At 34.1% G+C, this 26,464-nt stretch overlaps 1 protein-coding gene across 1 annotated transcript in view; it reads left to right on the forward strand.

Moving 5' to 3' along the window:
• Positions 1–26,464, forward strand: part of LOC107734018 (trafficking protein particle complex subunit 9-like) — a 181,729-nt gene that overhangs the window by 79,685 nt on the left and 75,580 nt on the right. The window contains exons 12-14 of the mRNA XM_016545874.1: positions 8,979–9,105; positions 10,098–10,140; positions 15,066–15,217. Of these exons, the coding sequence (XP_016401360.1) occupies positions 8,979–9,105; positions 10,098–10,140; positions 15,066–15,217 (322 nt within the window). The remainder of the gene's footprint in view (positions 1–8,978; positions 9,106–10,097; positions 10,141–15,065; positions 15,218–26,464) is intronic.

Consider the following 26,464-nt stretch of genomic DNA (forward strand, 5'->3'; position numbering starts at 1 on the left):
GCATCTTGCCATTTTGATTTTTGATTAATAATTAGTGTCCTGCTTTGCTTAGCAAACTTAAAGTCATGTAACAGAAGTTATGGCTGAATTGATTTATGTATTGTGACATATTTCAGAGTGAAACAGGTTTTAGAATGTGAAAAATTAAAGGGCGGGACTTTATTAATCGTTAAAGTAAATGTATAAATTCAAGGGTGGGGGTAAAGGAGTAGCCTAGGTATCTTGGTGAATGGGACCTTAAGGGCAGAAAATGCACATTTTATCTCAATAAAAAACTATCTTTATATAATTTGTACGATTTTTAATGAAATATGAATTTTTAATAATCAAAATTAGTTTGTGTCTACTTATTTTATTCATCAGTGTTTGAACCATTAAAGAAGAAACATTTGTCAAAACAAATATGTCTTAGCTGAGCTCTTAATGAAAAATATTTATATATATCAATGTTTTGAACTAAAAAATATTACTTGAAAAATAAAACAAATAATGGTAAATTTAATTGAAAGACAAATTATTAATTGGATTAAGTACTGCTTGAAAAACTTTTTTCAGTGTACATATACTTTCCATAAGTCACAGCCAACTCACACCTGTTTTATTTTTGAATGCATTTATAGTTACATTAATTACAATAAATTACAGTATGTAAGGAATAATTGATGACGGGCCGTTGCATTATTAGAAAATAATGCACACCCAAGGTGATTTTGGACCCATAAAAACAATTGCCTCAAAGATGTTAGAAAAATTATTTTTCTTTGAAGCTAGAAACTGCCATTAATACAAAAGCAAAAAATAATCAGCTAATGTAATAAAACATTCTCAAGCTTACTGAAGGCAAGTAAACACTCCAAGTATTACTTACAAGCTAAATGATAAATAAATATATTACTCAAAAATACAAATCAAATAGTTTTTTTTTCACTGTATGCATTAAATATAGATGATTCTTATTCAAGTTAATAAGTGATTCAGTCAAGAGCAGTGAGTGATTTTCTCCTTTTCTTTTGTTTGATTAACATTTATGACTCAGTCGGCGGCTGTAGGTTTACGCTGTTGCTTTAAGATCTGACGTATAGATCAAATATTTTGACACATCTGTATTTCTCCCAACTGTTCAAGTTCACTTAAGACAAAACCGACTGCATTTACATGAATAGTCTCCAAGACGGGCATTTTGACATAACTTTTCGTGTAAGTGTGTAGCAATAACAGAACTTAAGAGAACTTAAGCGAAAGAGAACTCTGCATTCGCAGGCTGACTGAGAGGCGCGTTCACATATCGCGCCTTTTGCACGCTCAAGTTCGTTATTTCAAATGTAGACGCGTGGCAGGCGCGCTCATAATGAAAGTGACGCGCACGCGGTGCGACGCGCTCATTTTTTCCTGGCGCGTCCGCGCCGCATTGAAATAAAAACATTTAAACTTTTCAGAACAACTTTTCATGTGACAAGAACCAACCAATCAGCTTCATCCTTTCCTGTAACAACATTGAAAGCTCAGCCAAGATGAAGGAACAGTTGATCATAACTGTACAGGGATAGCCATTTTTAAATAAATTTAGTAGCGGAGCTACTGCAAGCGATTTTTAGTGCTGCAAATCCATTTATCCTTTGCTGAAACTTCAGCATCTTCGTGGAGAGCGCAGGTCATGGTTGCTTAGCAACGGCAGACGCCTCCGGAGCGCAAGCGCCCGAACGCTTTGGAAAAAAGCAGAAAGCGGTACGCCTAGCGTTTTCCACGCGTTTTAGGTGCGATAATGCATTGAGTCAGTGAAATTTCTGTCAACTGTCCCTGGACTCGGTTGGACTCAGACATATTTTTCGAGTCCGAGTCAAGTCCGAGTAAAAATGCATCTGAGTCCGTGACAAGTCTGAGTCCTTTAAAAAACTGTACTCGAGACCGGACTCGAGTCCGAGTACCCCAACACTAGTAAACGGCAATTGATGATGGATAATCAACAGTAACAACAAGGTCGTGCCAGTTGAGGCTCACGCAGCCTGTGTGTATGTGAAACAATTTTAAAACAAATTTCAATTGAGAAATTAAAACAAATGAACACAACTGCCCACAGAAGAAACATAAAAATGTAACTTAGTTTTTATATTTATAACATACAGCCTATTAAGCAACATGACACGACCAATAGAGTGAAGTTTTCCTGGAAACCACGATAGCAAATTTGACATGTTATACAAGAGTTAAAATGAGTTGTTAATATACATTTGAATTAAATATTTGAATTTATTGAAAGTATATATTGTCAACGTTGACTGTTTTTGCTCGATTTGGTTAATGAAAATAGTTCCAAACAAAGATCACAGCAGAACAGTCGCACATCTCTGAGCAACACACAGCGGCGTTTCCTCACTGAATGATTTGCGTTTTTGAATTTTGAATCATTTGAGTCAATGATTCAGTGGTCCGTTCATTCTTGAATGAACCAGCAGTCTGAACGAATCGTTTGAAGGCATGGTTTGAAGGCATACTTTCATAGTAGCTTATCTTTGCATTTTTTCCAACATTTCATATTTGTATATTTAAAAAAAAAAAAAACTATTTTAAAACACCAAGCTCACAAGATTATTTATGCTGTTATAATTTTGCAGTGTATGCATTCGTGCTACATTTCATTTACATTGAACTGTCTGTGTAAATGCATCTGAATGCCACTCCATTCACTTCTGTTTCTTCTGCAGTGGAAAGATCAGTTTTGTAGATACTGATTTCATTTGATTGGTAACAGCCCTATATTGTCGTCTTGTATTAAGTGAAATTATTAATAAAATGTAAGAATTTGATACGAAAGATGATGCATGCATTTAATATGGTTAGGGAAAAATGCCCTTTAATTAGGGTAAAAATGACCTGGAAATCAATTGAAATAAAATTAAATAATAAATAATATAATTTTATTCATAATTTTACTTTTGTTTTAATTTTTTGTAATTTATTGTTTATTATATAATTTTATAAAAAATATTTTATTCATAACTTTACATTTACATTTACATATTTTTATTTTTGTGTTTTATTTTACTTTTTTAATTGTTTTTATTTTGTTTTATTGCAGTTATTTTTATGAAATATATTTTTCTGTCATTTAAATTATCATCTGTACGGCCAAAAATGATAGAGCATTTTAAGTTCTTATTGCTGCTATCAGGAAAAAATGCAAAATTTTATTTTATTTTATTTTTATTGTTTTTTTTATTGTATATTTTTTACTTTTTGTAATTAAGCATGAGAAAAAGAGAGGGAGTCCATTATACACACTCACATCTTCATCTTCATATAGAAGAGAAGAGACATTTAGCTTTCTAAGTGCATGTGCTCTTTGGTTTAATTACTTTAGCAAAGATTCAGAAAACCTGTGCTTGACACTTTAATGTCCGAATTATGGTAGAAAATAAGATCTTACATCAGAACCCTGCAGAGGCTTTATGGTGTTACTCTTTATGTTGATCACTGTAAGAGAAAATGCTAGAAACAGATTTTATGCATGAGCACTTATATTTGAAGCATAAAAAGTGGTATTGAGCACTATGGAGATCTCTTAAAAAAATTAATTGCTTAATTTATAGAGGTCTTGTCCCTATTTATGGCATTTTGCTCTCAGTGAGGGCAGTAAAATTGTGCTGGAAACTTGTCACACTGCACCTAGTCAGGGCACGGTGTGTTCATTGTGTTGCTTTGTGATTTAGCCACTGCGCCAAGCAATGGGATTGTAATGTAAATCTCATTGCCAAAAATATTTTTGTGTTTTCCTCTTTACATATTAACTGCACTTTAGAGTTCGACCCAGACAGCTGAAACGAAACTGTGCCGCTTATTGGTGGCTTGAGGGCCATTTAGGCCGTAGAATGTCACCCCGACCTGCCCATAATGACAGGGGAATGGAGGCAGAAGCACACTGAAAAGATGGGGACGGTTTGTGTAAATGTGGGAGAGGGGTTACAGTGTCTTCCTGACACTATAATGGGCCTCTCATATGAGACCAAATTATCAGAATCCAGCCATGTGGAGACGCTAAGAAACCAGCGTAATCACGTATAAAATGCTGGCTCTTCTAGTGCTGCTTTGTTGTCTGCTTTCTACATAGACAGCTGCCTTCTGAGAGGCTGTTCATGTCAGAAACATTCTCGTTTTCCATCTGAGCTGTTTATTTTTGGTAAATAAAAATGGCTAAAATGCCTTGTATTGATTTCAAATATTTGTATTAAATTAAAAATAAAATCAGTTCTATTTTATATGTATTTTATTTTATTTTTGTAATTTTTATTTTACATTTTTATTTTATTTTTATTTTAATCTTGTTCATTTTTATTATTATTTATATGTTTCTCATTTTTATTATTATTTATATGTTTCTCTTCTTGGTATTATTGAGGTGCCTTAGTATTCTATTCTATTCTATCTTAGAATTTTATCAACGTTTCTTTCCATTGAGGTGCATCAGATTAAATTTTTTGTATTACAAATATTTTTATAAAATTAAAAATAAAAACAATTTTATATTATTTATATTATTTTTTTTATTATTTCCTTTATTTGCAATTGTAATATTGTTTTTAATTTTTGTATTTTATATTTTCCTTTTACTCGATTTATATTTGTATTTTTCATTTTTGTATTTTGTGTTTTATTTTATTTTGTAATGTTTATATTTTGCTTTGTTGTAGTTATTTTTTATGAAATATTATATTTTTTTTCAGTCATTTCATATCATTTTCAAAAATATAAAAAAACTCACGGCAATACATTCTTAACATTTCACATCTATAGCAGACCAGTGATGCCTTAAAGCGCTCTCTAGGTAGGCAGCTTGCTGAGTTTTAGAACAGAGCTATATTTGTATTCTCCAAAGGAGCTGAATACCCACTTTTCATCCAAAAAACTATTTTAGGAGCAATTCAGGGGTGAAGTTCTTTTCTCAAGGGTAGGATAGTGATGGAGCAGGTCTGTGATTTTAGTGACGGTTGGACTGAATCTACTGTCTTTATGTTAGCAGCTCTGATCCATAACCATTAGAGCATCACACCCGCAGACTCAGGGCACAGGTGTGCGCTCCAGCTAGAGGTTAAACTCCAATCCAGAAGGGGTTTTTGTCCTTTCTCACCAGGGATGGACTTAACTGTAGATGTGTATTTGTGTTAAAGGAAAAATGATTGCATAGGTGAGTTGTGTTCTCCAGACATGCCCAGATCTGCCCCAGATGGGATCAGCATGAGACCCTATAAAACTCCATAACCTGTGTCAGATGGCACCGCGGATGGTGCCAGGATGAACCAGTGTGACCTTACTGCTGACCTCATGTCAAGCACACTATACATCCAAAATATCTCAATGTTGTCTGTTCGTTCAGCATCTTCATGGCTACTAGGCCTATAAGTTTTCTTTATATATAATAAATAATAACAAAAAATAATATAAAATAAATAAAAAATACATTTATTTAAATTATATTGATTTTAAAGATGTATTTTTAATATTTAATAATTAGCAGTATTTGTATTATATTATATTGTATTATCAGTATTATGTTTTAATATTATTAATATAATTAATTATATTTAAACATTTTATATATATATATATATATAAATTATTTATTATAAAAATATTTAGATATATGTATTACTTAAACATATTTAATATATATAAAATAAAAATTTAATTAATGCCTTCAGATGCATCTCTCATTTTCTAATGTCCGTTCATGAAACTGCTTTGAAAATATTTCACTTCTAGGTATTAATTTCATTCACTCTTGGTTTAATTAAGTGCCTATGATTATGTTACGGTGCTTTTGAAAATGGCTTGTATAATTTTTGTCTGGTGGAACAGGGAAAAAAGACACGAAGAGCAAATATTTCCACAGGGTCTTTGTAGCAGCCGATGAGAGTCTGCCGTTAGACATCCAGACCAGAAAAGAAAAGAACAGATTGTTAGCATTAGCTGTCGAGCTAATTAACCTTTTCAAAAAGGAAATGCAAATGAGGTATTTCAAAATATGGCTTATACAATACTGAGACCCTCCACATAACATGAGATTTTACTCAGTACCTGTAAAGTATTTTAGAGGTTAGTATTTTAGACTACATTAAACAATACATCCTTAATTGCATTACTATGTGTCTTTATTGCAAAGCTGCTCAGTTGTTCAGGGTCTGAATGAGAGATCTTTGAGTTCATGTTTCTACTGTCTGTCTGGATAGTGGAGTTGATAAAGTTGCTGTAAGTTATTGCAGACGTTTTACTAACTTCAGTCAGACTGGATTATTGACAGACACTGGATTAGATGGCCATCATCCCTTCAGCCTTACACCATCTCTGCAAAACCTCCCCATCCAAAAACATGTCAACAAAGCCAAAGGCTTCATTTTTTAAATATTGGCTAAAAGTGTCGTTTGCTAATGTTTACACCTCATGTTTATTTGTGTGTGTGTTAGGGCTGGGACAATAAATCGATGCAGAATCAATTCATGGATCAATTCTGAGATTTTCCGAATGCATCGCGATTCCTCTGGAATCGACTCTGAGCTCAGACTTTAACAGAAGATGGCGCTCTAATCTAGTTTTTATCCGCACACTCAAATGCTCACGAAGAAGAGCGCGTGTGCATTCAGCTGAGTCTGTAATTTCACCTCGGCTCAGAACGCTTTTATGACGCGAGATTAATGTAAACACAGCCCACTGTGAACACCCTTGTGATTCGCTTCAACCTTTTCGAATTTTATGAATGATTATTTTAGGTTCAAGTGTGTGTAAGGATTTGGAAACAAGCAGAGTACGGCTGTTTCTAAAGCATGCAGGGCCATCTGCTGTTCAAAACTAAGCTCAGAATCAATTCCAGAGGAAATGCGATGCTTTCGGGAAATCTCAGAATCGATCCATGAATCGATACTGCATCGATTTATCGTCCCAGCCCTAGTGTGTGTGTGTGTGTGTGTGTATAGTCTTATTCATCATTTACATTTTATTTTATTTATTGTATTTTAGTAGCTATTTAGAAATGGAAAAAGCATTTAAAATTGTAAATATTTTTTTCAGGTTCAAAATTGATCCTAATTACCATATGAATTTAATATATTACTCATTCGTTTTCTTATAGCGCTTTTCACGATACAAGTCATTGCAAAGCAGCTTTACAGAAAATTAAGTTTCTACAATATATTTTAGATATGAAAGTTTCATGTCACAGAGACATTGGACACCGAGTATATCGGATATCAGGAGAAATGGAAAATTCTTGATTCTTTCCTGTTGAGTCCAGAGTTTAATGGTTTCATTCAGGCTAATATGATAAAAATCCCGTAAAGCACATTTGGTGGAGTCTGAATGATTTCTGGAGTATGAATAGAAAGCGGGAAAACTCTCCGCGGAGAGCAGCTCGACTTCTCAGGGCACGGTAATAATCGGCCCTCACCTCCACGAGGAAGGTGTAAGCGTCTCGTTTTCAATCTGTCTCTGTCTCTCGCTCTCATCTGCCGCTGTGATTCTGCTAACGCTGTTTCCTTTCTCTGTAGTGCTGTGAACAAGAGCAATTTTCTCCATGGGTGATGGGGAGAGCACGCTGGGAGTGATTTCATCTCCTCCATATCAGATTGATATCAGGATGATTGATTATGTGATGTTTGGAGTAAAAAAAAAGAAATGAGAAGATAAAGAAAACCAAAAAAATCTCAAACCATGGTCTGTCACCAGTTGTTTTTTCATTGGTCTATTACTGTCTTCTCATTCTGCTTTGTTTCTGCATCTCTTTATTCTCTTGTTGTTATCGTTTACTTTTCATGTATTCTGTAAAAAAAAGCCTGAATTAGGAAGTTGAAATTGGAAAATTAAAATGCCAAACAACATATTCGCTGCTAGGTTGTTATTATATATGCTTGTTATTTTAGAGATTTGCTATTTTGCTGTATCTGCTAAATATATGCGTTTTTTTTAAATGTGTTAACTGAAGTGCTGGATTGTGAAAATGTCACGTGCCGTTTATGTTAATCGTCACCTTTTTGCTCCGAGGACATTGAATGATTTGTTTTGTGTGCGTGTGTTTTATCTTTTAATAACATCCACATGCGCGTGACATTCTGATTCTGTCCTTGAAAATCTGTCGGTGGCTGCATTTGTTTTACATTTAATCTGTTTTTTAATTGCATTTTTTCTCCTTTGGTGAGAAAACACCATAAGTGAGAAAAGGAGAAAAACAAGAAAAAGAGAACAATTTGAACACTAAATTCCACAGGTGCTGAGCAGCAATACATTATTATTGACACGATTTATTGAGCTAATAATACAATACAGGCTCTTCCCCCCCACAGTGTTAAGATTTATAATATAAATAAATTTTTTTTATTGATTTTGAAATTGATTTTTTATTAATTTATCAATTTTATTTAATGCAAATGTAAATATAATTGTATTTATTTTAAATGTATTTTAAAATGCTTTTTAAACTTTATTTTTATTTATTTTTATATTTATCTATCAATTTATTTATTTAAAAAAATTTCAGTTTAATACCAATAAATAAAACAATTCAATAAATAATAATTATTATGATTTTTAAATTGATTTATTTTAAATTGATTTTTAATTTTTAAATTGATTTAAAATTTAAATGTGTTTTTAAATGTTTTTTTTTTTACTTTATTTTTTATTTGTTTTTATATTTATATATCTATTTTTTCTTTCTTTATTTTTTATTTATTTATTTTAACATTTTTAGTTTAATACTAATAAATAAAACCATTTAGTAAATAATAATAATAATTGTTATTATTATTATTTCATTGGTATTAAACTGAAAACAAATCAAATTATGATAAATTCTGTCATTAATTACTCATCCTTGTGTTCTTTCTTACATGGAACACAAAAGGAGATGTTAAGCAGAGCATTCATGCTGCCATTATGGATAAAAGAAATAATTCTACTATATACTGACCGCTGTATACTCTGATTGTGTTTGTCAGGGTCTGTTGACATCAGGTGTAGATTTTGAGTCTCTTCCTGCTGCTCTGTCTCTGCCAGCGGAGTCTGGCCTCTATCCGGTTACTCTGGTTGGAGTTCCTCGCACCGCAGGCAACATCACAATCAACGGTGAGCTTTACAACACCTTAAACACAACATAAAACTGCAATTTAACTTCTGAAATCTGAACTGAAACTGATTATTCAGCGGGACTCATGAATATGCATTCAGTTTTTTTTTCTTATAGTATAATGTGCATATATAGAGTAAATACTGAGTACATTAATTAAATAGGGTGCTAATATTAAATTGTAGGTAAATGGGGTTCAGTTTGACTACATCAGTGCATCAGTGCTAAAAAAACAATAGACCAGTGAATATTCTTTTATAAAACGAGAAACAGCTGAACATTTAGGCCCAATCCCAAATTCTACCCCTTAGCCCTTCCCCTTTCCCCTCCCCCTCTGTTTCGCGCGTTCACGTGAAGGGGTAGGGGTGTCTCAATTCTCTTTTGGTTGGAGGGGTAGGGGAAGGGCCAGACAGCCCTTCAAACGAAGATTTTTCGGGACCACACTTCAAACGAAGGGGTATGAATTATCTCAGCGTAAACCGGCTTCAGCGGCAACATGGCTGCCCGAGCGAACAAAAAGACACATAAATGTAAGCATTTTTGGCATTAATAAAGATTTTAACGAAAAGTAATCATTTTTTTGTTTTTTCAGTTTTTTCAATCAGTTTTTTCAACATAAAACATCAGTTTTATGTTACATTCAATTGTGAGTTCATATTTACGGTCATGTTACTCAAAGAAATGTTTGCAAAAAAATCGCTAATATTTGCTAACTAACGTCATATCATTACAGACTGCACGATAGTGCCACAACATATTTTCATGTCTGATCAGGGCGATAACCACCGTAGACATTGAGGGGGGCTAGTCCCCCCAATAATTAGAAATCGCTAAACCCTTTTCTCAAATATCGCCAATTCGAGAGAGAGAGAGAGAGAGAGAGAGAGAGAGAGAGAGAGAGACAGAAAGAGAGAGAGACCTGATGCATATTGCACACAAAAATAAAGTGCTGGCAGAGAATCTGTTGTGATTGGCTGGCTGCTGTTGGCAGGTTTTGGGAGTCAGGATTGCAGAGGTTTTTATCAGCCTAACAGGTAGCAATGTTTTGCAGTAAACTTCCACAAACTTTGTTGGTTCTTCAAAGCACATAAAAGATTATTAAGGTAATTGTTTTAATAAGTGTTTTAAGCCATGTGACAATAGTACTCATACCCTAGTAAAATGTAATATATTTATTTCATACCAAGTATAGTTCAAATCTGTTTACTGGCATATCGTTCGAGACTTAATGATATAAAATTAAAATGAAACTTTATTTGGCGTACTACGTACGTGTGCACAATGCACATGTTCTAATATTAAGCCTAAAATGTGTTTTAATGCCACTAGTGATGAGGATTGTATGCGTTTAAAATAATATTGGTCTTTAAATGCGAGATATTTAAAGTGTACCTAAAGTATACTTGCAATAGTTCCACTTTAGCACAATCAAATATACTTCAGTATACCTTTAGTTGGACTGCAGCACTACTTCCTCACAATTAAAGTGCATTAAGTACAAAATGAGTTGTTCCAATTTAACAGACTTTAAGTATACCAGTTTAGAATATGTACATAAAGTATGCAAATATGTAAATCTATTTGTTAGTATACTTACCATGAAATAATATTTTTTTTAAATACATTTTAGTGTATTTATTTTATTTAAAATAAATAAACGTGTATGTACTAAAATAAAAAATGTATTTAAAATAGAATTTAAATAAAAATTCATATTAAATAATATAATTACATAATAATAATATGTTAATGTTAATAATAACATTGTTAATTGTAATAGTTTAAAGAATTTTAACTAAAATTATTATTATTATGATTAAAATAATATGCTTTTATGTGTGCTAATAATTTTTTAATTTATTATTTATATATTAAGTAACAGGTAAATGATTTTGATTTCATTAATATTCTCTGTAATTTTCTATTATGTTTTAGAACCGATGAACCAGTGAAGGCATATTAGATTTTTTTTGGAGATTAAAATTTTAGGTAACAAAGTTTTGCTTTGCAGATCTAAATGTAATAAAATATAATTGATTAAAGAAAAGTAAAAAAAAAATTATGGAAAAAAAAACCTAGAAATTAAAATGTATTGGCACACATAAAAGCAAGGATAATATGGTGATTGTTTGACTATGCTACCATTGTGTTGTGTATGTCATATGACAGTAATAATCATAATAAAAATTATATAATTAAAAATATATATAGCATAAAAATTAGGTGCGGAACGGTTCAACTTACTCACGGTTCGGTTTGTATCACGGTTTTAGAGTCAAGGTTTCGGTACGGTTCGGTATGTGCTATGTTTAGGGAAAAAAACTATACTATCAAATAAAAATAAAGAAAATAAGAATAATCTATCTAACTACAAGCAACAGCACAAATGTGACCCTGGAGCACAAAATCAGTCTTAAGTCGCTGGGGTATATTTGTAGCAATAGCCAAAAATACATTGTATGGGTCAAAATTATCGATTTTTCTTTTATGCCAAAAATTATTAGGATATTAAGTAAAGATCATGTTCCATGAATATATTTTGTAAATTTCCTACCGTAAATATATCAAAACTTAATTTTTGATTATTAATATGCATTACTAAAGACTTCATTTGGACAACTTTAAAGGCGATTTTCTCAATATTTAGATTTTTTTGCACCCTCAGATTCCAGACTTTCAAATGGTTGCATCTCGGCCAAATATTGTCCTATTCTAACAAACCATACATCAATAGAAAGCTTTCAGCTTTCAGATGATTTATAAATCTCAATTTAAAAAAAGTTTACCCTTGTGACTGGTTTTGTGGTCCAGGGTCACAAATACAGTTGAGAGAGCTTAATTTATATTCACCCCAGAACATTCCTTTAAGAGTAACCACTAAAATGCTGGACTCTTTGGATCGTGTTTTTAGTTAATACGACATAAAATGTCACATTAATTGTACCAGAAGAATCGCTTTATAAGAACGCCTTTTAAAAGAGAAACTGTTCGTTACAAAGTACAAAGGTTTTGTATTACTTGAATAAAGTTTGCTGGCACAAGAACTAGATTATTCTGTTGTCCAAAATTCAGGAAGACTGCATTCCCAATACACGACTGGGAATTACATGCTTTTGCTTTCAATATTGTCCTATCCTAACAAACCATACATCAATGGAAAGCTTATTTATTCAGCTTTCAGATGATGTATACATCTCAAAATTTACTCTTATGACTGGTTTTGTGGTCCAGGGTCACAAATAAATACAATAGAGTAAAGCTACAATTAAAATAAACAGTGATTTTCAGGTTTTTTTTAGGAAGGTCAAACAGTTTTCAGGTACAGAAATTGAATAAAGTAATGAAACGTAAAACAGCATTGGATATTTGACTGTATAAATTAAAGCTGAATCTTTATTAAAGTTACAAAAGCATTGTATTGTCGTATTGTTAGTATTATAGTATTGTCAGTTTGCCACAAGTTCACACAGGTGTTCTAGCAGAGGAACCACAGGTGGAGTTCAACACATCAACATGATTTACTAACATCTGACCAGAATGTGCCACAACACTTTTTTTCTTTGTTGTGAAAGCATGTCTAGGTAATACAGGTGTACCAATTTTACCATATTTGGTTTAAGAGTCGAAATTTCAGTGTGTTCCTCACAAAAAAAAATAAAAAATAAAAATACACTTAATTGATAATTAATTGAGTTAATAATTAATTAATTATTTACTTAATAATTAATTGACTTAATAATTAATTGAGTTACAGTTTCTCCCATTTATCTTTATATGTTTCTTCCCTTCATAATCTCTCTGTCTGTATTCAGCGACAATACAAAACAAATTTCTCTCTTTTTTTAATTTTCATTTTTTTACCATTTTGCACACTTTTATACATTCATTACAGCAAAATACTATCTTTCTACCCCCCCCAACTCTTTTAGTTTTTTTCTTTAATATGGTTTGTTTGAGAAGATTTTGGCAGAAGGCGCTGGATGATCCCAAAGCAATAGCTAATTACAGTAATTCCTTATAGGCCTACACACACACACACACACACACACACATATACATTCACAACCTTATATTCCATTTGACAGGATTGTCAGTCATTTTAATCATATTTAGCTCTGCAGAGGCTGCTGTAAACATATTCATTCTCAAGTACATTAAAAATATTATTCTTCAACATGAATGAGGCAGTCTGAAATGACAGTCAGAATGAAATGAAATGAAATTGGTTTGTTTAGTGTGGCTCTGCTGGAATAAAGGTTGGGTCAGAGACATAATAAGAGGGAGAAGACGAAGCACTCATAAAAATGAATGGGAGAATGTGTAACTCTAAATGTGGTAGTGGTAGAAATGTAAGTTGTCAGTTGCCTTTTTCATAGTTTATTCTCTCTTGAATGTTCATATGCATTGTGTTTACCCTCTTGAAAACTAAAGTTTTTGACTTTTTACTGTTAAATTTTTCCTGAAGGAAACTTTTAGTCTTTTTTTATGACAGACAAATTAGTCGATTTATGCAAATGTTGTGTTGTGAATTGATATTTCAGAAAACAACCATGAAGTACTCTTTTCGGCTTCAATTTTTCCTGAAGGAAACTTTGTCTTTTTTTATGACAGACAAATTAGTCGATTTATGCAAATGTTGTGTTGTGAATTGATATTTCAGAAAACAACCATGAAGTACTCTTTTCGGCTTGACTGTCCGCACTTATTTTTCATTCTTTCACTTTCTTCTGAGCTTCTTAAAGGTTTTTAGAGCCAAACATCAGTCTAGATGCTCTTAGACAAAAAGTGCACAGTACGAAGACATGAAAAATGGATTCAAACTTTTTAAGCAATTGACTAAAGGTTGTTTAGGCTCCCTGAGTGGAACAAACACAGCGGTTGAGGGGAAATTGATGGAATAGAACATTGGCAGCACACTTTTTTTTAAATGGACTGTTTATTTTAAGGGTTTTTCTCAAGCCCTAGCGTGTTCCCTAATTTTGAAGACTGTTATAATGATAAATCTGAAGTTTGCAGCTTGCTTTCGCTCTCGATCAACTAGATGGCATTGCCAAACTAGAGGTGATATAAGAAGACAAGCCACACGAGAAATCACTAAGGCGAAGCCCTAATAAGGCAATTGACTCTTTTAATTGAAAAGCGGCTGTAGAAAAGAAGGTTCCACCTTTCAATTAAAAGAGCCATTGACCTTATTGACATCGCCATCAGCAGGTCTTTATGATAGTCCTGTAGGATGTGCATTAGCCGGATCAACATGAAAATATGTTTAGTGTGATTTAAGAAGCAAAATTATTATTATTTAAGATTTTATTGGTGATTGATATGTTATTGAGATGTAAGCTTGAAAAATAAGTTTTACTAGTTTTTATACTTCCACAATACTTCTTTGACTAGCTGCCCAAATCATTTATTTACTTTATTTACTTATTTGTTTATTCATTTACTTAGCAATTTGCATATTTATTTATTTACACATTAGGGATATAAAGGCTTCAATCTGAGAATGCGATTTCAGTGTAATGAATATGCAAATTAATAATTGATTATAATTACTATAATAATAACCCTGTGTTTTGCAATTATTTATTTAGCAGACACTTTTCTCCACAGGTACACTCTGAAATTATTGCGTTATTATTATTATCCAAAGCAATCAAAAGTCCATGATAACTTTTTGAACTTTTTAAAGTGAAACTTTTTTTTTTTTTGGTCAATTTTCACAGTATGTTTTAAATTGTCCCTGCGTTTATGTTTGTGTCCCCAGCATGTCTTTCGAAGTTTATACATTTATGCATTTAGAATCATGCCAACATTTTAAAAATCACATCAAATTGTGACAGAATGTCATTATGCATCACATTTCTTAATAAAACACAGCTGAATTGTCGTCAAAGCTATTATTTACACCCCTAATGAACATTGAATGGTTTTATGCTGTGTATTTTTTCTCTTGGTCCAGGTCGGCTCATCTGTCCAGTGAAGACCTGTCCACCAGCGTGTCCCTGCAGCTGTTTAACGGAGAGACGCAGCAGCTGACTCTCACCCTGGAGAATATCGGCACGGAGACGCTAAATACACTGGAGCTGACATCTAAAAACCTCAGCACTAAAGGTACACGCAACACACAGTCTAAACGTCGTGCCGCTCTTTATCGAGCGGGAAATGCCGCAGCGTTTTTGATACGACGCAAATCCTGTAATGGGACGGAGGTTCAAAGGCAGCGCTGATTGTTGCGAGTTCGTAATAGAGTCTGTGCATTAGTCTGATCACTCGAGCCCATCTGAGATTTCCCCATGACTCCACTGTTTTGATGTGCTCTCTCTTTGAATAAAGACGTCTTTGAGGATGGAAAATAAGAGCGTGCAGTGCTCTTAGTGGTATTCCACACACATGCGAACATGAAAAGCGTTGTCTTTGGACTCTATGTTTGTGTGTGTGTGTGTGTCTCCTCTAATCCCAGACTGCTTTCAGCATCGGTGACTGAGCAGGTGGCCTCTACAGGCACGGACACACACACACTGTTTTTGCTTTGAAGTTGTTGTGGAGGTGTCCTTTGACTGAGCCGTGTGTGTATGTGTGTGGATTTACTTAGCAGTACTTTAGTGAGGGATTTGTCCCCAGAAAGAACTAAATTTGACAAAATCTCACTATAGGGACATTTGTGAACGTCCTTATTTGGAAAAACGCAATTGGATCAAGAATAATTAAGAATAATGTGGGTTTAAGCATGTGTTTGCCAGGGTTTTCTGGGTGGTTGCGTTGTGTTTTGTGTTTTTTGATATTCTGTTGTCTAAATATGACTTGGGATCCTCCTGCAGTGTACATCTGTGGGAGTTTTCTGTCTTATTTATTGTCTGGCAGGTGAAGATTGTAAAACGAGTCACACTCTGGAGTTTAATAGTTAAAGTAATAGCAATAGCGATGCTAGACTTCGTAAACGTCACTAATCAATAAATAAACCCACCCAAATTTTTCGCAAAGTGGAAGAAATACATCTGCGGTAAAATGTTCAAAAATGTGTAATTTATGAGAGGAATGATTTTGTATTTTACTGTTATGTTTTATGTAAAGCCCTGTTCACACCAAGAACAATAACTATAAAGATAACTATATTAGCGTCCACACCAGCGGACGATATCTTTAGTTTATTCTAAGCGCACGCTCGTCTGCCGCTTTAAATTCTCCAGCTCGTGATAGCAGGATGGATTCTGATTGGGTGTCAATGATTTTATCCTTCATCAGCTGAAAAAAATCGTTCTGGAAGTGATTCCAACGATATCGTTTCTCTGTACCTTTATCGTTATAGCTGTGGTGTGAACTCTGCTATTCTTTAACATTGAGAACGATTTTTAAAACTATATCTTTATCGTTATCTTTATAGTTATCGTCCTTGGTGTGAACGGGCTTTAAAGAAGTCTTGTTAAGCTTCAGTGGTTCTATCTGATGGGATGTGATGTCTGAAATAAGAAAATAACCAATATCTCTTCAGACATCCTATTTGGGTTTCATTCAGGAAAAGAAAAAGAGAGAAAAAACTCCCAAAAAGCATCAGTTTGCAACTCAGACAGAATTACTTTCCAAATGTAGTAAATTATTGCATTGTCATGTCCCTGTTAGTCTCACAGAGCTGATCTTTTGACTATTGGCAGGTCTAGTCCACTTTGCAAATTATTCTGGCCAAGAATCGCCCATTTTGTGTTATTTTTAATTGCTTAAATCAAATGCATTTGTTCACACCTGGCAAAACACCTGCAAAAAGCACCTGTGTGGTTTGCGATGAGTCAAGAAATGCTATTGAACTGCATTTTGTTGGTTATTAATGCTGAAAGATATGGATTGGATGCATCCCTACAGAGGTTTACTCACTCAATTGAATATTGCATGGCATGATTTTTCAAAACATCCTGAGGGTGAGTTCACACACACACATTTGTTTGTATATCGTCTCTCTCTTTTGAGAGTTGAAATGCCCAAGAGTAGAGCGAGTGAGCAAGAGAAACAGAGAGAGAGAGAAAGACAGTGAGATGATCTCCTGAAGTCGGCAGTAGAACTATAAATATCATGTCTAGTTTCCTACTAACTGTTGACATGGCCAAAGGAAAAGAAACCAGGAGAGAAAAAGAATATCCATGAATCGTGTCCCATTTGGATCTGGAAATGTCAAAGCATTTGCCGTCTCTGCTGTGCATAAACCAGGATCTCCAGACACTAACTAGCTCACCTGTCTGTTTCACATCTTGCGTTTTATAACTAAACATTTCTAAATTTGAAAAATACTTAGTCTCTAAGGATGCAAGAACTTCAGTTATTATTATTATTATGCATACAAATTTATATCATTACATATACTACCAATGAGCTACCAAATGTCTATCCCAAAAAATAAACTTTTTTTTAAACATTATATTATATTATATTATATTATATTATAAACTCACTTAAAGAGTTTAGTATAATTTTGCCAGAAAAATTGTAGAATTTATCATATATTAATGTAAAAAATCTTGTGTAATATAACTTTTGTTTGTTTGTTTGTTTGCTGGTTTTTATTGTATTTGTTATACTTGTATTTTTTTTTATTGTTTTTGCCATGAAAAATAGCCTAAGATGCTGACATGACATTAAATAAATAAAAAAATATTATATTATATTATATTATATTATTATAATTTGTGATTGGCAAGATTTTTTTAATTTTTTAAATATTTACTTAATAGTGAAATGCATTGATAAAAATGGTTTAATATCAATAAAAATGGACTATTTTACACAGTATTTGTACGTGTTATCTGTAGTTGTGCTAATTTCTGTATCTTTTAATTGGCTTAACAACATCTTCAGGGGCTCAAAAGCTCATTTCAGTCAAAAGTAAGGGAAGCAATAGAGGGATGGAGAAGAGGAAGTGGATGTAGACAGGAAATGAGAAGCTAGGAGCTGCTGTGGTTTAATTGAAGAATATAGTTCTGGGCACGACGACCATGATTGAATTCTCATAAGGTCACTTCAGCCCTACATGCACTTACAGTAGTCTTTGTTTCTTTCTGTTCTCGCTCTCTTTTCCTCTCGTATTGCCGGAGCAAATTGTCCCCGTGGCAAATGACCCTAATGTGGAAATCCAAGTGATTCTTTATTGCGGAATGAAGCTAATGATGTTTTCTTCCTTGATGAGCCTAAAGGTCTGGACCTGTGGGCTCATCAACAGCCACCAAACACAAGTCTCAAACATCCAAAATTATAATGTCCTGTCTGCTTTTTGGACTCATTACAGAACAAGGCTCCAAAAACCTCTCCAGTGGGCAGTGCATAAAGCCTCTTAGGGTGTTTTTGCCATGTTTTGATATATATGTTTTTGTGTTTGGTTGTGACATTCTTTTGGTCAGAAAATGTCTTTTACCTGCAGTACAGAGTCGTTCACATGCAGGCGCTAAACTTGCAAAAGTTTGTGAATTAACTGTTCAATTGATTCAGACTGAATCATGAACTGATTTAGACTGAACAGCTAATTGTTCAGACTGAAGCATAAACTAATTCTGACTAGATCTCAAACCAATTCCGACTGATTCACACGCTGATTTAGGCTAAATTGCAAACTGATTCGGACTGATACACAAACACCTTTTGGACTGAATCACAATGATTAAATTAATCAACATCAAATTCATTTTAAAACTGAATCAGGCCTACCTGGTTACATGTTTAACAAATTTATTTAAAGAACAATCGCAAATGAATTATTCATTCATAAATCAGACACCAGTAGATTTGATTCTAAATAGCAGTTTTACAGAGGGAGTCAGTGGGTGAACTGTCCAAATGATTCAGATTCAGCCATGAATTGATTTAAACTGCCAACAATTTCAGAAATAACCAGGATCCAAATCTGACTGAATCACGAACCGATTCAGTCTGAATTGCGATCTGATTTGGAATCTTGAACTGATTCGGGTTGAATAGCAACGTGATTTGGGCTGAACAACAAGAAATTCAGGCTGAATCGCAAACTGGTATGGACTGAATCATGAATGATTCAGAATGAACTACAAACTGATTCAGCTGGAATCACAGGTAGTCTCAGACGGAACCATGAAACAGTTAGGGCTGAACCACAAATTCACAATAATTTGGTCTAAGTCACGAATGGATTCAAAGTGAATTGCCAACTGTTTCAGGCTAAATTACAAGCCAAGTCGGGCAGAATCATGAACAGGACTGGACCACAAACTAATTAACATTCAAAGTGAATCACAAACCGATTCAGACCTATTTGCTTACTCATCTGACATATTCACTGAAAAGAACCGACTTAAAGAGGTCATGACATGGATTTTTGTATTATTTTAATGTATTCCTTGAGGTTTACTTTTAAGTTTTTTTGCACAAAAAAACAAACAAACAATAAAATATGTGGAAAAATGATTAACCTGAACCTGAACCTCTCTCAGAAACAGGCTGTTTTTAAGGGGTGGGTCCTTTAGGACTTCAGTCAGGAATCGGCCACTGTTATGATTGGCTAACGTCACTGCATAGGAAACAGTATAAACTCCCCCTCGCTATTGCATGTTTTGAGTGTTTTGACAACATAATCAAAATAAAATGGTCCAGACAAAGCAATATGAAATCATTTACTTACAGTGTAATGCAGCTGCAGTCAGATCTAGTACCACTTCATCTCTCAACACGAACTCTTTGTGAACTCTCCATGACACTGTGCCTTGTTTACAAAACAAAACACGATCCGGGATGCCATTAAAAATGTGCAGTCGAGGCATTGCTCGCGTCTTGGTCTCGAGGCAGACGTTGCCATATTTACTGTCATCAGTGTATTATTTGTATTTACTAAAAACTAAATAAACCCGCAACGCACATTTTGTGTTTGTATTGTTTGTTATGTAGCGTAGTCATATTCATGTTAGACGCAGTTAACTATGACATTTTGCACGTATTTTTATTTTTACCCGGAAAAAGCTCTGAATTTTTTATTTATATCTCTGTATGAGGTTTTTGATGGATCATACAACTCTGGAAATTCAATTACAATTAAAACGATCTTCTCCATCATGTTTTCAACACTCTAATATGAGTTCAGTGAAATGTTCTATGATTGGTCGTTTAGTTTAGTGATTGAAATACTGCTGCAGGTGCTGTATATGGATCGCAAGTGCCTAACTTGCGTTTGCTCACATATCTTTGTATTTTTTTTTTTATTTTGAGAAATGATCTAAATATTCGTGGCTTGAAACAAATGTAAAACTTGACTGCAGTTCTATGGATGTTTTGCCCTCCAGGCTCTGCGGTCAGAGCCGATCCTCCCTATACGCAAAGTACGCAAGCTGCGTAGGGCCTCCTTGCTCTCAAAGATGATATAATTTTAGTTACGTTTTTGAATTTGGCCAGCGGTTATGAAAACCGCTTATGTTATTTCTTTTAATGCGGTGCGCTGTCGCCCTTACTACGTAAAAATCTGTCAAATCATGTAACGTGAATGTCATACAGTGTTTTACTCGAGACAAAAAAAAAAAAAAAGAGTTGAAAGCGTACCGAGCCGCTGAAGAGACACCGTTTCTCAAGCGGACAAAGGCGTTTCATTCATTCATAACTCGTCATTCATAACCCCTGACCGCACACCAGATCTGATTTCTGAAGTATTTCCAGGAAAAATGTGGTGAAAATGCCCTTAGAGTCTGTCTTTCATCAAACACATTTAGTGAGCGGATCTGTCCATGTTCTCGCTGCTTAAGAGAGGGCCACTGTGACAGAAACCGTGAGACTCGGCAGCTTCTGGACTCGTCTTTACCACATTTCTTTCTCTCTCACCTTCTCTTTTGGTTCTCCATCCTCTAGTGAGTCTCTACAGGTACATGAGCGCTCAACAGCAACCCAAGCTTGTTTCCCAGGCAGCCTGAAGGCTAAGGAACACACACACACACATTCACTTTCCTCCGTCGCAGGTAGAGCCAGAAACGGGCGCTGTATTTGACACTGAATATGACTGAACAGAAAGCTGAGGAATGAGATATGGGGATGGACCGAATCCTGTGCCGCCCACAGCAGTCTTTATTTATGCCACCTGATACAGAAACCTCCATACCTGCACCCATATGCAGCGCCGCCGCTATATTTCACCCCTGACAGCATGTTCCAAATGAAAAATGATATTTCTCAGGTCTTTGTAGTGTTGGAAGAAAACATTTCCCCCATCTTTGTGAGGATCGCACCAGCATTTTCTTTTGTTGGTTAACTTCAGTAATTACTTTAGCTGGAGTTTTCCTGTTTCGGCTGAGCCCTGGCCTCAAAATTCATAACCTGATTTAGCTTTCTACATTGTCCTGTCTTCCTACGCGTTACGTGTATCAAAACTGCAGCGCGGGACGCAATCATAAATCCCACTGTCAAACTTTATATTCCATAAGCTCAGCATGCAGTCAGTCTCCCTGGGACGGGCCTATCTGCAGTGTGATGTGATGCAGCTTGTTCATTCCACTCCGGTGGAGACACAAGGACGTGCACTTCAGTTCCCTTTTTAGCTGTCCCCGTTATGATTGGCATTCTGTTGCACTGTCAAAAACATGCGCCTGTTGACCTGCTGTGTGTGTGGTTGAGACCTGGCTTCGGTGAGCAAATCTGTGAATCACCTGCAGTTTTGTCTCTTTCCATCTCGATGATGTTCAGACACAATGCTGCTCTTTTGGTAGTTCCCTGTGTTCTTGCTTCCTGTTGATTTCATTTTCAGGTGTCTTCTGCTGTTTTCTATTGAGAATGCTTCAGTATTTGTGTTTTGCTTCATCTTAACCTCTGCTTCATTTTTTGATTGAAAACTTAACTTTTTTTTTTCAAGCCAGGCAAAAAAAATATTCATGGTAATGCTTTATAAGTTTCAGTCGGTTAACACTGGTTAATGCATTAGGTCATGAACTAACAGAGAAATAAACAGAGATCTGTTTGTTTGTTTAGTTATGCATTTACACATGCATTTGTTGATTAATTGATGCATGTATTCATGGATCTTTTTAATTTATGCATTTATAAATTTGGGTTAATATTAATTCATAAATATTGTACTATTCATAACTAACAGTGACTGTTTAGTTGGTTATTCATTTAGATATGCATTTATTTATACGTTTACACATTGATTTATGCATTTGTTAATTTATTGATGCATGTATTCATTCATTTATTTTTTATGCGTTTATTAATTTAGGTTAAGGTTAATTCATAAATATGCTACTATTGTTAACTAACAGTGAACTATGTGTCTATTCATTTATTTATTTATGCATTTATCTATGCATTTACACATGCATTTGTTGATTTATTGATGCATGTATTTATGCATGTATTTTTTATTTATGCATTTATTAATCTGGGTTAATGTTGATTTATAAATTTTCTACTATTGTTAATTAATGCTTTTTTTTAATAATGCATGAACTTGTTTTATTAGCTATTGCATTAACTTTTGTTAAATTTAACCTTATTATTCAACCTAAAATATTACCATGTACACTGCAGTACGTACTAAGATATATGCTTGAACTTGCGTGAAAGTGTGAACTAGTGCACCATATTGTCCTCTTAAGTATGCACTCTGATTATTCCCTATAACATCCACTTCACAATAGATCAGATTAGTATCAATTGTAGTTTCTCTTATATGCATATAGGATCACTGTAGTATCCCCTGAAGTATACTAGTGTTTTAATTATAGCATCTAGTATCCTCTTGAGTATGCCCTAAAATACTAGTTAAATTTTCCTCTTAAGTTTTCACAAAAAAATAATTATATGATCACCTCAAGGATGCACTAGAATTACAATTTTAGTATTTCTTAAGATGAAAGTATTTACTGGAGTCACATAAGTATGATAAAGAGTATATACTATAGTGTTGCTTAAATTAGGGTGTACACTAATTCCCTATTAAGTAGGGATATCCTATAGTGCATAGTTAGGGAATGACATAGCATGCAGTGCCCTTAAAAGGGTGGAAGCGAAAACTGGTGTTTTGATCGTTTTGTTATGTGACAACACAAACTATGAACACATTTAATAACGAAAATGTATTGAGAATATAGCAAAACACTGCAGCTGTTTCTAAAGCATCTCGAAACCGTGTTCTGATTGGTTGTTTTCTAACTTTATTTGGCACTCAATTAGTAAAGCTATAAATATGTGCTAATCCAATAATCTTCAAAAACAAATCCTGGGTCACATTTAATCCAGTAATCAGGCATCACAGTCTGATTGTGATGTGTACAGATTAACAGTTTTTATGTAATCTAAATTAAAATCATTATTAATGCTCAGTATTATTGCTAAAATTACTTTAATGCATTGCGCCAGGATTTGTGCTGATATTGTCCAAAACCCCACTTTGCCTAGGGCACTGACAAACTTTTAGAGGGCACTGTATACCTCTAGTGCATACAGTTTGTTAAAGTGAGCCAGGTTAGTGCCATCAGCATTCAGCCACAGTTGTATTTTATTTATTTTAGTAACTTAGAAATTTAATGATATATCCACAAGCAGAATTGTAGAAAACACAAAAAAAAAATGTGTGTAAATCACAATTGTTGGCTGTTTTAAAGGTGACATATAATGAAAATCTGACTTTTCCACCAACCCAGAAATCATGAAAAAGAACAACCCAGTACATTTTTTTGGTAAGCCTTTCTCTGCAAGCTTGAGAAAAAAACTGAGCCACTCAGATTTCGCTTCCCCAGTGACGTAGAAAGAGGATCTTATTATAATTTTACTGCCCCTTAATCTGCACGTTGAGAGGAGAAAAGAGAGCAGTGGATTTATTAATTTATTTACTGTATATTACGCTGCTGCCACACAGATCTAATGTAAAAATGCCATTTCTTTCCCAGCTGTTTCCCTTCAGAGACATAACCAACTGTTTTTGTAACTTGTGTTTTTAACATAAACTTGTGTGTATTTGACAGTTTAAGTGCAGTAAGACATGAAAGAGAACTTTGTTTAGTACTCGCATGCCGTGTGACAGCCACTTTCTGTGTGCGTGCTTCTGATGTATGTGCTCAGAAAACTCTATCAGAAGTTTAAACTAATATGGTTTAAAAAGCATGATTTCAGTGGGAGAGACATGATAATCAAAACCGAACAGATGTTTTGTAGCCAAGTGAGGTTAGAGCTGTAAAGGCACAGCCCTATTCTGAAAAAGGGGACGGGGAGCAGAAGCTCATTTGCATTTAAAGAGACATGCTCGAAAACAGCGTGTTTCTGCTTCCACTCAAAATAGGTATTTTCAAAATGATATAATAAATGATCTGTGGGGTATTTTGAGCTGCAACTTCACAGACACATTCTGGGGACACCTGAGACTTGTATAACATATTGTAAAAAAGTTTCCTTTAAAGACTATTTCATAAACTACCATTCAAACGTTTGAGACCAGAATAAATAACTTCTTTACATGCTTTACATGTCAGTCTGATGGTTTCTTGGAGTCTAAGTGGGTTTTGAGCCCTCATCCAGACCACCACAAATACTCCAGACATGACCCGAGTTGTACTTTTATTTCTGCACTATATTCAGTTCCCTGGTGAAATGCTGGGTCATGATTGAGGCAGTAGATCAGATGGCAGCTCTCTGTGGGCTGAAGGAAGCTTTGAACGCTGCATGCCCCTCTAGCTCCTGCCAGCACTCTTAATTAAAACAGATTGCTAGACGCTTCAGTTAGCTTAAACGGCACTACTCTTCTGGCTAGCCTAAATTCCCTGCAGCATCAGGATGCTGACTAATGTTTTAGGGATTTGTGAAGTTCTTACATTGTAGAGTTCTTTTTATATTGCCGGTCTAAAAATTTGGAATAATTACAGTTTTAAAAATTTTTTTGAAACTCTTATGCTCACTACGGCTTCATTTATATGATCAAAAATACAGCAAAAATAGTAATATTATGAAATAGTATTACAATCTAAGATAACTATATTTTAACATATGTGACCCTGGGCCACAAAACCAGTCATAAGGGTCCATTATTTTTATTTTTTTTTAATTGATCTTTGCATCTGAATGCAAAATGCATCTGAAAGCTGAATAAATAAGCTTTCCATTGATGTATGGCTTGTTAGGATAGGACAATATTTGGCCGAAATACAACTATTTGGAAATCTGGAATCTGAAAGAAAAAAAAAAAATCTAAATATTGAGAAAATCGCTTTAAAGCTGTCTAAATGAAGTCCTAAGAAATGCATATTACTAATCAAAAATTATGTTTTGATATATTTACAGTAGGAAATTTACAAAATATCTTCATGGAACATGATCTTTACTTAATATCCTAATGATTGTTGGCATAAAAGAAAAATGATAATTTTGACCCAAACAATATATTGTTGGCTATTGCTACAAATATACCCGTGCTACTTAAGACTGGTTTTGTGCTCCAGGGTCACATTTTTAAAAATGTAATTCATTCCTGTGATGCAAAGCTGGATTTTCAGCATTACTCCAGTCGTCAGTGTCACATGATCCTTCAGAAATCACTCTAATTTGCTGCTCAGTTTTTGCTAATTAATATTTTTGTAAAAACCATTATCCTTTTTTTCCCCAGGATTAGAATAGATAGAATAACAGCATTTATTTGAAATATAAATCATTATAAACATTAAAGATGTTTTCACTGCCACTTTTGATAAATGTAGTGCATCCTTGCTGAATCAAAATATTTATTTATTTTCTCCAAACTTTTGAATGGTAGTGTATCATGGTTTCCACAAAAAATATTAAGCAGTGCAACCGTTTTCAACATAATAAGAAATAATAAACATAATAAGAAATCTTTCAAATTTCTGAAGGATCATGTGACACTGAAGACTGGAGTAATGATGCTGAAAATTCAGCTTTGTATCGCAGGAATAAATTACATTTTAAAATATTCTAATAGAAAATATTGATTTAAAATTGTAATAATATTTCACAATATAGTGGTTTTTACTGTAGTATTTTATCAAATAAATGAAACCTTGGTGAGCATATAAGGCTTTGAACATTAAAAAATCTTAATTGTTCTGATTTCTGACTTTCACATAACCTAGGGTTAAATGCAGGGTGCGAACTACGGGGGAGCTAGGGGGAGCTCGGCTCCCCTTAATAAGACATGGGCTCCCCTGAAAACGTGATCTGTGAAATTTTGGGGGGTCTCAAAAAATATTGACAATGTGTTATTTTGACGTGCAATTTCAGTTTTGTGTAATGTGATCATCGTGGATTATTATGTGTAAAATTGCAAAAATATCATTCATCCATGCATGACGGCGATTTAAACCTAATTAACTTCAATAAAGATAACTATACATGCTATTCTTGTCATGAGCATCAAGGTGTGGGGCG

Source organism: Sinocyclocheilus rhinocerous, unplaced genomic scaffold (genome assembly GCF_001515625.1).
Source record: "Sinocyclocheilus rhinocerous isolate Xijiao unplaced genomic scaffold, SAMN03320098_v1.1 scaffold430, whole genome shotgun sequence".
NCBI lineage: Eukaryota > Metazoa > Chordata > Actinopteri > Cypriniformes > Cyprinidae > Sinocyclocheilus > Sinocyclocheilus rhinocerous.